The following is a 12255-nucleotide window of genomic DNA, read 5'->3' as shown; positions in this document are numbered from 1 at the left end:
GTTTCTCGTTTTGTATACAACAATGACATTTCCAAAAAAGGTCAAGAATTAAATCAATCGGCCGGGACTAAAAAACATATAAATGGTGGATTGCTTGAAAGGAAAACATAACATATGAAAAAATGGGACCCTGCGACTCTGTTGCATTTTTTTCAAAAAGTATAAAAATGGGTAGAAGATGGGGCTTGCACATGGGACATTTGGAAAAAAATTGGTTGGGCCAAAAAAATACATAACAAACAATGTTGAGCATCTAAAGGCAAAAAAGAAAGGTGGACTAGTAACTACTAGGGTTGGGGTCGCTCACATTTGTCTATTGAAGATAGAAAATGTAACTGGGATAAAAAATTGGTCGCTCCTCGGGTTGCAAGTTGATGTGAATTTGTAATCGCGACAACGAAAACTTAGAGCCCAGTTGCGAGTCACGTGTGATGGACTTGCAATTGAGGTGGACGTGTACTTCAGGTGGCAACAAAAAACATTAAAGTCTAGTTGCAAGTCCATGGACTTGCAACTTGGGCAACAACCAAATTTCAGCTTACTTGCAAGTAGGGGTACTTGCGGCTGGGTGTGAACAAAAATAAGGTCGGGCCATGTTGCGAATCGAGGATGAACATGCGACTAGGCACAAAGTAAAAAAGGTCGGGCCATATTGCGAGTCGAGGGTAGGCTTGCAACTGAGGCAACAACAACTATATTCCTAGTTGCGAGTCATGGGTGGGCTTGTAACTGGGATGAGAAAAAATGATGGCCTGCTTGTGTGGCGAGGTTGGAGTTGTAACTGGGATGACAAACACACAAGGGTGAACTTGCAACAGGGGCAACTACAATTACAAGTCCCAGTTGCGAGTCGGGGATGGACTTGCAAGTCATGCAACTACACAACTACAAAGCCCCCCAATTGCGAGTTGATGGTGGACTTGCAACTAGGGAAATTACAACTACAAAAATCCCTAGTTGCAAGTCCAGGTGGACTTGCAACTAGAGAAAAAACACGACTACAAAAGCCCCTAGTTGTGAGTCGAGGTTGTACTTGCAATGGAGCGGGAGCATTTGACGTACTGCCCCCTGACGTGGGGCCACTGACGAGTGGGCCCAGGTCTACATGCCAATGTGCCAACGACATGTCAGGGAATTCGTGTCCACTTGCAACTGGGCAACTACACTACTACATACAAAGTCCCCAGTTACGAGTCGAGGTTGGACTTGCAACTAGGGCAACTGCACTAATATAAAGCCTGTAATTGCAAGTCAAGTTGGACTTGCAATTGGGGCAACCACACAACTACAAGCCCCAACTTGCAAGTCGATGGTACACTTGTAACCGGGACAACTAAAACTACAAAAAGCCCCTAGTTACAAGTTGATGGTGGACTTGCAACTGGTCAAATACAACTAGAAAAAAGCACCTAGTTGCGAGTCCATGATGGAATGGCAACTAGGACAACTACAACTACCACAGGCCCCCAGTTGTGAGCGAGGATGGACTTGCAACTGGGGAAACTACACTACTAGAAGCCCAATTACGAGTTGATGGTGGTCTTGCAACTGAGGCAACTACAACTACTGCAAGCCCCCTAGTTGTGAGTCGGTGGTGTACTTGCAAATTAAAACTACAAAAAAATCCCTAGTTGCAGTCAAGCGTGAGGTCCTCCAGTTACGTGTCGAGGGTGTACTTGCAATTGAGACAAAAATGGGTCAAACCCAATTGCATGTCGAGGGTGGACTTTCAACGGGGGCAAAAAAGGGTGATACCCATTTACATATCAATGGTGGACTTGCAGCTAGGGAAAATTGGTTGGGCCACCTAGTTGCATGTCGAGGGTGAATTTGCAACCGTGACAAAAAAAGGGTCGGATATCCAGTTGCATGTCGGTTGTCAATGTGCAACTATAGGACAAAAATCGGTTGGACCCTAGTTGCATGTCGGCAGTTGACTTGCAACTGGGACAAGAAAAATAAAAGAGGCGTGCCCAGTTGCATGACAAGAGTGCACTTGCAATAATATAAAAATGTGTCAGGCCCAGTTACATGTCGGTGATTGACTTGCAACCGCGACAAGAAAAATAGAAGAGACGAGCTCCAGTTTGCATGTCGATGGTCGACTTGCAACTAGGAAAAGAAAATAAAGAGGTGACCCAGTTCAATATTGGGAGTACACTTGCACCAGAGACCAAAATGGGTTGGACCCAGTTGCATGTCGGTGATCAACTTGCAACTAGGATAAGAGAAAAAAAGGCTTAGACTTGCAAATAAAAACAAAAAATGGGTCGTTGCGTGGCATTGTAGTATTTAGAAGGAGATCCATCCTCATGCCGCCTCTGCTCCAAAGACAAAGAGGAATGTGATAGAGAGATAGAAGGGAGGGAGGGAGGGGGAGAGAGAGAGAGAGAGCGAAGAATGAAACTGATGAGCCAGCGGTCAGCTCATCTTTTCGACTTATACAAGCAACTAGTCTCTTCAATTATGACACAGAAAAAGGACAACAAATGCCTAACAAGCAAAGACGCACTGTGCGATGGGTTGCAGAATGGACAACAAACGAGTGACATCAAACGCGCGGGACAAAACAACCCCGATCAAAGATTGCACGAAATTTATAGGGATGGATCAAACGGACTGAAACTTAAATGAGACATTGCTAAAACTCATGCAAGGTGATGGCTAGATTGTAACTGGGGCCGCTACAAACATATGTTTCCCCTAGTTGCGAGCCGATGGTTCACTTGCAACTGGGGCAACTAAAAATATGTACGATGAGTCCTAGTTGCGAGTCGATGATTGGCTTGCAATTAGGCCCTTACAAACATAAGTCTCCTAGTTGCGAGTCGATGGTTGACTTGCAACTGCCCCCCTACAAACATACGCCCTCTAGTTGCAGGTCGATGGTTGACATGCAACTGGGGCCACTACAAAAAATTACAACACATGCTAGTTGAGACTTGGTTCACTTGTAACTAGCCCCCTACAAACATATGCCCCCCTTGTTGCGAGTCGATGGTTGACTTGCAACTCGGCCCCTAAAAATATACTTCCCCCTAGTTGCGAGTCGATGGTTGACTTGCAATTGGGTAACTACAAAAAAGTACGACGCGTCCTATTTGTGAGTCGATGGCTGACTTGCAATTGGGGTCGGCACAAACATACACTTCCTAGTTATGAGTGGATGTTTGATTTGCAACTAGGGCAAGTACAAAAAAGTATGACGCATCCTAATTGCGAGTCGATGGTTGACTTGCAATTGGGCCCCTACAAACATATGTCCCTCCTAGTTGCGAGTTGATGGTTGACTTGCAATTGGGCTTCTACAAACATATGTCCCCCCTAGTTGCCAGCCGATGGTTGACATGCAATTGGGGGCCCTTCAAACATATGCCCCATAGTTGCGAGATGATGGTTGACTTGCAACTGCCCCCCTACAAACATACGCCCCCTAGTTGCAAGTCGATGGTTGGCATGCAACTAGGGCGACTACAAAAAAGTACGTCGCGTCCTTGTTGCAAGTCAATGGTTGACTTGCAACTGTCCCCTACAAACATGCGCCCCCCTTGTTGCGAGTCGATGGTTGAATCGCAACTGGGCCCCTACAAACATACTTTCCCCTAGTTGCGAGTCGATGGTTGACTTGCAACTGGGGCAACTACAAAAAAGTACAATGCATCCTAGTTGCGAGTCGATGGCTGACTTGCAACTGGGGCTGGTAGAAACATACACCCCTAGTACTGAGTGGATTTTGACTTTCAATTGGGGCAATTACAAAAAATTATGGCACATCCTAGTTGCGAGTCGATGGTTGACTTGAAATTGGGCCCCTAATAACATATGTCCCTCCTAGTTGTGAGTTGATGGTTGACTTGCAACTGGGCTCCTAGAAACATATGTTCCCCTAGTTGCCAGCAGATGGTTAACATGCAACTAGGGGTCGTACAAACATATGCCCCCTAGTTGCAAGTCGATTGATGACTTGCAACTGGGGCAACTACAAAAATGTAAGACTTGTCCTAGTTGCGAGTCAATGGCTGACTTGCAACTGGGGTCGGTACAAACATACACCCCCTAGTTCTGAGTGGGTGGGTGACTTGCAACTGGGGCAAGTACAAAAAAGTACACCACGTCCTAGTTGCGAGTCGATGGTTGACTTGCAATTGGGCCCCTACAAACATACATCTCTCCTAGTTACGAGTCGATGGTTGATTTGCAACTAGGCCCCTACAAACATATGCCCCCCTAGTTGACAACTGATGGTTGACATGCAACTAGGGCCCCTACAAACATATGTCCCCCTAGTTGCGAGTCAATTGTTGACTTGCAACTAGGCCCCATACAAACATGCAATTAGCAGACAACCCTAGTTGTAAAGGTGGCATGCAATTAGCTGACAACCCCAGTTGTAGTCGTATCTGAAGCATGTAGCTGCAGTCGACTTGCAACACTTATAATTATAAGTCTAGTGAAGGACATGCAAATAGCCGATAACCCTCTACCAGTCTAGTTGCAGTCATGGTGAGAGTCATATAGTTATAGTCGGGATACAACACTTTAAGCTGTTAAATAGTGGTTGAGACATGCTACTCGGTGAGAACCGTTGCATTTAGGGCATGCACAGTTGGGCGGCAACACTTGCAATTGTGTTTCTATTGATGGACATGCAACTGGCTGAGAAACCCCTACCAGTCCAATTGCTGTCATGTTGAGGGTCATGTAATTACAACCAAATTATAACACTTGCAGTTGTAAATCTAGTGAACCTCAACTAGTCACACCAAGATTTACAAAAAAATCATAAATTTTTAACAGTTAATTTATCTAGAAAACATAACTTATATAAATTTGAAAAAGTGTTCAATTTTTTCAAAAAAGTGACGCATTCTAATTAGTGTCCACACACTTCAAAAAACATCTTGTACAAAAAATATAATGGATTAAAAGTGGAAAAGAGAAGAAAAATAAAAAAAGTAAATAGCAAAAAAGAAAAGATAGAAACATCAATACAAAATTCTCCCAAAAAATAAAAAAATTGCAGCTCAAAATGACAGTGTGGCGACAGACACACAAACATAAAAAAACAAAGAAAAATGAGGAAAAACAAAAGGAAATGGGCTAGCACATAAATGGATAAGCCCATGCACAAAGCATGTAGTAGGAAAAAAATCATGACTGTACATAGGGACAATCCCATGTGTGTAGACACGCACAGATAATTCCTACAAAATGTTCAAAAAATATTATGCCCACATGACAAAATAATCGTGACTTTGAAAATAAATTTCTTGTGGATCTCGACTGCAAATGTTGTGCCCGCATGAAAAACACACAAACACAAACACAAAAAATGTGGGAAAAAAAGAATGAACAATGCCACTCCTCGTAAAGAAACACAAAAATCGAAATATAATGATAAGAGCGTAAGAAAAAGGGGAATGTGAGAGTGAGAAGATACAATGGTGGATGGGAGCAGAAGGCACAAGAGATTTGGGATTGACTCAATTTCTAATAAACACATCAAGAATTTGAAATAAAAAGGCTCAGGATAAACAAATGATAAAAAAGAAAAACAACACGAAAAGGCCCAGACCTGAACAAAAAGCAGAACAAAGGCAGCGGGGCACCATCACATTTGACAAAAAAAAAAGCAAGCCAATATGCCCACGAAGGCTGAGCACTGCGCGTGATAGGAAAAGCAGACCAGAGGGATACTAGCGACGCGAGACATATCGAGAACACAAACTAAAAGAATTTTGCACGAATCTCACAGCCCCTTATCATATGGTGGACAAGTTAGATGTGACATATAACTAAAAAACATCTAGATGTGAGTTAGTAAATCCGTAATTTATTTGTGCGATTTTACAGATTTTGTAGAACCATATAGGCACAATTTGTCCTTTCAGACCGCATGCTAGGACCACGGATGGACTTCAGAGTGCTGTTCGTGAATCCGAACGGAGCGAACGAAAACGACAGGAAACAAATCTACGAACGTGACACTAGAGACACCTCAAATCACACAGGTGTACTGCTCTGATTGACGCTGCAAGATCGAGCATGCACTGGTCACTTCAGAGTTTATTGACGCCAATCAGTCCTTCACTTTGTGATGCGGGCGACGAACTCCTCCATGTCCGCCCACGACGAGCCACCGTTCGCCACGGCGGCACGAACGTCCTCGGCGAGCGCCTTCGCCGCACTCCGCGCGGCGATGCCTTCGTCGGAGTCCATCGCCCTCTTGATGACCTCTTGAATGTCCTTGGCCGGCAGCGTCTCCCGGCTCTTCTCCCATGACCTCATGACGATCCCGGCCTTGAGGTGGCCGCACACGTACCCAGCGTTCCACGGCTGGTCGGAGTGCATGGGCCACGCGAGGATCGGCTTCCCGTGGCTTAGCCCTTCCAGCAGCGAGTTCCAGCCGCAGTGGCTCACGAACGCCGCCGTGGCGCCGTGCGCCAGGATCTCCAGCTGCGGCGCCCACCCGGTGATCACCAGCCCCCTCCCTTCGGTCCGTTTGGTGAACTCGGACATCAGCTTGGCGTGCCGGCTCTCGCCGGCCTCCGCGAAGATGTCGGCGCGGTCGGCGTCGCGCAGCACCCAGATGAACCGCTGCTCGCAGCTCTGCAGCGCGCCGGCCAGCTCCTCGATCTGCTTGCCAGGCAGCGACGTCATTGTGCCGAAGCACAGGTACAGCACCGATGACGGCGGCTGCTTGTCAAGCCAGTCCATGCACTCATGCCGCGGCTGCATGGTCACGTCCAGCTCTAGCAGTGGGTTTAACGGGCCGATGGAGAATAGCTTCTTGCCGTCGAGGGACAGGGCCTCGGCTTGCGCGTCGACGAACTCTCCCTCGAGCGCGCGGCACGAGTTGAGGAGCAGCCCGGCGCCGGGCACGCCGAGCCCGCCCTGCCGCTCCACGAGCCCCATGAACGCCTCGGTGAGGAAGGACTCGGGTGACGGGACGGGCAGGCCGACCGCGCGCACCAGGCGGTGGCTGGGGTCCTTGAACCCGGCGCCGAACGACTGCCCCACGCACTGGAGCGCGTACGCCTCGCCGTTGGGCAGCCGCGACGCCTCCGTCGCGGGGAAGGCCACGAGGCTGTCGTGCACGACGACGACGCGGCGGTGCTCGGCGGCGAGGTCCTCGAGGAGGCGCCCGAGCGGGGCCGCGGCGTGGTCGCAGAACGCGTCGAAGAGCGGCTGCAGGTGGGCCGGGAACGCGACGGGGCTGTCGGGGTCGGGCGGCGGCGTGGCGTAGGGCGGGACGTCGAGGGCGGCGAAGTGGAGCGAGCGGACGGCGCGCGCGTCCCAGCCCTGCACGCGCGCGCGCGCCTGGCGGACGTGCGGCGCGGGCGCCGCGTAGTGCACGCCCAGGCCCCGGGACGCCAGCAGGAGCGACAGGTGCAGCATCTGGTTGAGGTGCCCCTGCGCCGGGAACGGCACGGCCACGACGGCGACGGGCGCTGGCGCGATCTCCATTGCCGCCGGAGCCATAGTACAGCAGTCCGGCGCCTCTCCGAGCCGCTCACCGTCTGATCGCGTGCTGGACTGCTAGTGCTGCGACCTCTTTACAGGTTCTGCATACCACAGGCGACCGTGCAACTGCATTTGTAGGGGTGTGACTGCCGGCTGACCGGGGCACGTTAGCCTGTCCCATTACTCATTCTGTAGATGTACGTGGGTGCGGTCGGAAGTGGGCCACCCATAGCACCCGCACCTCACAGCCGCCTCTGTCCTTGAGAGATGGCACCCATGCCGATCGCCGCCGCTCCTTGAGAGCTTGAGAGACGCTGCCGCCCATGCCCACTGCACTCGCTCCCAAATCTTATCAGCGCCGGGAGAAAAGTAAGGGTCCTCAAGCGGCCTCCGGGGGTCTTGGTTTGTTCTGTAGGCTGTAGCATGTGAGACATTGCCGGGTATGCATATAAACCTTGATAAAGCATCTCCGACCATCATGCCTTTTGAGGAATGGCTGAATCAGACCGTGTTCATCGAGCATCTAATGACAGAGCGAGTGTAAAAAAGCTCCACCTAATGCATCTTGTGGCTCTGACGGTGCGGGCTGGAAGGTTTGCACGTGCTTGTGTTGTGCTCGCCTGCTTGAATTAATCTTCTTCATCTAATACATTGTAGTTTACACAATAAGAGCAACGGCCGACCCAAACAAACGGCGATTTCGTCTGTTTTTTGTTCGTTTGGGTCGGCCGCCTGCCCGACGTCCGTCCTATTTTTAATATGGGTCGGCAGCATGTTCAATGCGCCAATCCATATGTGGCGGCGTGGCCGCCCAATTTTGCACGATTTGCATTCAACATATTGTCAAATGAAAATGTAAACAAGCCAAATAGTCTGGCCACTCAAATAAATAGTATAGTTTTACAAGTCAAATACAAATAAAAATGTTTCACATAGTTTTGCAAACGAATAAAAGAATATACATCTATTGGTTGCCAACATGAGCCCACATATACTCAACCAAATCATTTTGCAGTTGCACGTGATTTTCCCAATCACGCATGTCTTCATGAAATTGAGTGAACTGCTTAAATGTTCCCGCTACTCCATGCTCAGGCACAATATTCTCACTCTGAAACTGAAAGCCTTGATCGTACAGACGTTCCGGGCGCTCGTCTTCTACGATTATATTGTGCATGATCACACAAGCAGTCATCACCTTTCACAGGTTCTGCGTGCTCCAAGTATTAGCAGGATACCGAACGATGCCCCATCGAGATTGCAAAACACCAAAGGCACGCTCTACATCCTTTCTAGCACTCTCTTGCTCTTGGGTAAATCTTTTCCTTTCCCTCTAGTATGACAGTGCGAGCCCTGACATGTCCCTTATATTGCCCTTACCAAGCAGAAGGGTAGTTCTTCCACTCCCAGTGCATACAGTCTATGCTGCCAAGCATTCCCGGGAAGCCCCTGCTGGCATTCATCGCCAACAAACGGGTTGTATCTTCAGCTGTCGGCTCTCTCAAGTACTCAGGGCCAAACACAGCAATAACAGCCTTGCAAAACTTATACAGGGACTCTAGGCATGTAGACTCGCTCATACGGACGTACTCGTCAATGAGATCACCGGGCACTCCGTATGCAAGCATTCGGATGACGGCAGCGCATTTCTGATAAGAGGAGAAACCAATCTTGCCGACGGCCTCCTCTTTGCACTCAAAGTAGTCATCATAGCTGACCAGTTCCTCTCTAATACAGTTGATGTTGAGGCATATCTCTCTCGATGTGGTTTTGGTGATTGATGACAACGTGTTTGCGGACTAATCGTGTGCTTTGAGTATTTCAGAGATTCATCCTTGGCACGAGACGATTTCTTCCCCTCGGAGTGTCATTCAAGACGGTGTAGCTCTTTCGTTTCTCTTTCGGTGGGCTAGTTGCGTAGAGGGCACCGTACTATCAAGAGGGGGTCCGCTGGGGTATTGCTTGGGTGGAATCAACACGTACACATCTGCTTCTCACCCTCAGAGCTCTTCCACTTCAATGGAGAGATCTTTTCTCTCTGTTGTGTCTTGTCTGGGTCCCAGCGGTAGTACCGTTCTACCCATACGGTAGTACCGCTGAGGGGTCACAAGCAGCAGTACCGCTCCGCAGCGGTAGTACCGCCGGTGACTCTGTAGCTGTACTACCGCTGGCCTGCCTGGCCCTACCGCCTCGACTTCCACTTCAATGGAGAGATCTTTTCTCTCTGTTGTGTCTTATCTGGGTCCCAGCGGTAGTACCGTGCTACCCAGCGGTAGTACCGCTGAGGGGTCACAAGCAGTAGTACCGCTCCGCAGCGGTAGTACCGCCGGTGACTCCGCATCTGTACTACCGCTGGCCTGTTTGGCTCCTACCGCCTCGAATCGAGGGCTCTTTTTCTCGTGTCGGGTTTTGCGACACTAGTTGCGGCAGTAGAGGCGGTAGTACCGCTTCGCAGCGGTAGTATCGCCCTTACCACCGCGGTAGTACCGCTCTGGGTCCAGGTCCCTGCTTCTCTCCTCTGCGCGGCAGTACCGCTGGCTCAACGGTAGTACCGCCCCCCAAGCGGTACTACCGCCCTCTGCGGGGATGGTTGGTGGGGCAACGGTTGGATTGTTGCCCCCACTATAAAAGGGGGTCCCCTTCTTCCCCGTTGACCTACCTCTTTCCACTCAAGCTCCATTAATGCTCTAAGCTCCATTTTAGCCCGATCTATCTCTCTAGCCAATCAAACTTGTTGATTTGCTCGGGAGTGGTTGAGAAGGCCCCGATCTACACTTCCACCAAGAAATTTTCGGTTCCCCCACCTATCCCTAGCGAATCTTGTTACTCTTTGGTGTTTGAGCACCCTAGACGGTTGAGGTCACCACGGAGCCATAGTCCATTGTGGTGAAGATTCGTGGTATTGTTGGGAGCCTCCGATTAAGTTGTGGAGATTGCCCCAACCTTATTTGTAAAGGTCCGGTCGCCGCCTTCAAGGGCACCAATAGTGGAATCACGACATCTTGCATTATGTGAGGGCGTGAGGAGAATACGGTGGCCCTAGTGGCTTCTTGGGGAGCATTGTGCCTCCACACCGCTCTAATGGAGGCGTACTTCCCTTCAAAAGGAAGGAACTTCGGTAACACATCCTCGTCTTCACCGGATCCACTCTTTGTTATTTCTTACCTTTACTTGTGCAAGCTCTTTAGTGTTACTTCTCTTGCTTGCTTGTTTGTTTGTTGTTATTGCATCATATAGGTTGCTCACCTAGTTGCACATCTAGACAACCTACTTTGATGCAAAGTTTAATTTGGTAAAGAAAAGTTAAAAATTGTTAGTTGCCTATTCACCCCCCCTCTAGTCAACCATATCGATCCTTTCAATTGGTATCAGAGCCTCGTCTCTTTATTAAGGACTTTACCGTCCGAAGAGTATGGTTGATACCGTAGACGGTGTAGAGGAACACTCTGGTGTGAATCCGATCTCGTCTACGGGCGATGGGGGAACCTCGGTCTCTTGTGAGGAATTCAATGTGGCCTTGGAGACATTGAAAACCTCCATGACGATCGAGGTTGAAAGCATGTTTACTAAATTTCTTGAAGGGCTTAAACTATCCACCGCACCGTTGAATGTGGGTAGTCCCACCGACAAGGAGACGGATGCTACCTCTGATAAAGGGGAAGCTAGTAGCGAAAAGGCTCCTTCTTCTAGTGGTAAGAATGGCACCGACATATTTGCTCATGTGGAACCACCACTTGTTTATGGTGGACCGGTTCCTTCCACTCATTTGAGTCATGCCGGTCCTCCCCCTAAGATTGTGAAAAATGAGGACTTTGATTCATGGGTTTACCGCTTTAAATGGCATTTAAATCATGTGAACACTAATCTTTGGAGAATCATTGAAGAAGGTTTCTATCCGCATGATCCAAGCAACTTCACTCCTCGAGAAGCCGCGGATAATCAATTCAATGAGAATGCTCTCTTCATCATTCAAGATGCAATTCCACCCAAAGATCTACCTCATCTTCGGCCCTTCGCCTTGGCCAAAGACGCATGGCTTTGTGTTGTCTTACTCTACCGGGGAAGCGCAAGCATTCAACGCTCGAACTATGAAGTTGTGCAAGATGAGGCCGATGAGTTTGCAATGAAAGAAGATGAAGAACCTCGTGAGCTTTATCGGAGAGTAACCAAACTCGCGGTCTCACTCCGAGATCACGGGAGTAAGGACATGGATGACAATTGGATCAAGCGCAAATTCCTCAAGGCAATGATGCCCTACCACAAGGCCATGTCCTCCGTCATTCGTCAAAGGCCGGACTTCCACACTTTGACCTCAAGCAAAGTGTTGGATGTGTCGGTGTTCTAGGAACGGGGGTCCCCAGACTTGCCTGCCTGCGGCCTGCGGCGTGGCTCAAATGAGGGCCCAGCACGGCCCATCTTCATCAACACAAGACTCAAGACCCTCGCGAGGGGCCAAGCCTCGCGAGGAGGACGACACGACACATCCTCAGGCGAAGCCTCATCAGACTGGCTCGCGAGGAGGTGGAGATATCAAGGCGGGGTACCTCGCGAGGTGCCCATGACGTAAGCCATGACGACTCAGGGGTGCCAGGCGGGTGCCAGCGTGCGCAGCGTCCTTCTTTCCTCTTTGGTGCAAAGGGGGCAAGCGCAGCCGCGGAGTACCGAGGCATCAGGCAAAGGTTGCCACTTCGGTGCAATGAGACCAAGACCAGGAGGACTACGAGACAGAGGTCACCATGGAGCCCAGCACGGCGTCACCACCAGAGCCTTTGGCAGGCGAAGACTGCTTTA

At 49.6% G+C, this 12255-nt stretch overlaps 1 protein-coding gene across 1 annotated transcript; it reads right to left on the bottom strand.

The window, feature by feature from the left end:
* Positions 1-5813: 5813 nt before the first annotated feature.
* Positions 5814-7745, bottom strand: LOC119351826 (cis-zeatin O-glucosyltransferase 2-like). Its single transcript, XM_037618620.1, has one exon. The coding sequence runs from the start codon at positions 7480-7482 to the stop codon at positions 6088-6090; it is 1395 nt and encodes a 464-aa protein (XP_037474517.1). The 5' UTR covers positions 7483-7745; the 3' UTR covers positions 5814-6087.
* Between the last annotated feature and the right edge of the window lie 4510 nt (positions 7746-12255).

The sequence above is a fragment of the Triticum dicoccoides genome, chromosome 2A, assembly GCF_002162155.2.
Source record: "Triticum dicoccoides isolate Atlit2015 ecotype Zavitan chromosome 2A, WEW_v2.0, whole genome shotgun sequence".
Taxonomy (NCBI): Eukaryota; Viridiplantae; Streptophyta; class Magnoliopsida; order Poales; family Poaceae; genus Triticum; species Triticum dicoccoides.
The sequence above is the reverse complement of the archived record's forward strand: the minus strand, read 5'-3'. Positions and strand labels throughout refer to the sequence as shown.

Coding starts and splice junctions, on each gene's coding strand:
- LOC119351826 (XM_037618620.1), bottom strand. CDS start 7,482: ATGGCTCCGGCGGCAATGGAGATCGCGCCAGCGCCCGTCGCCGTCGTG.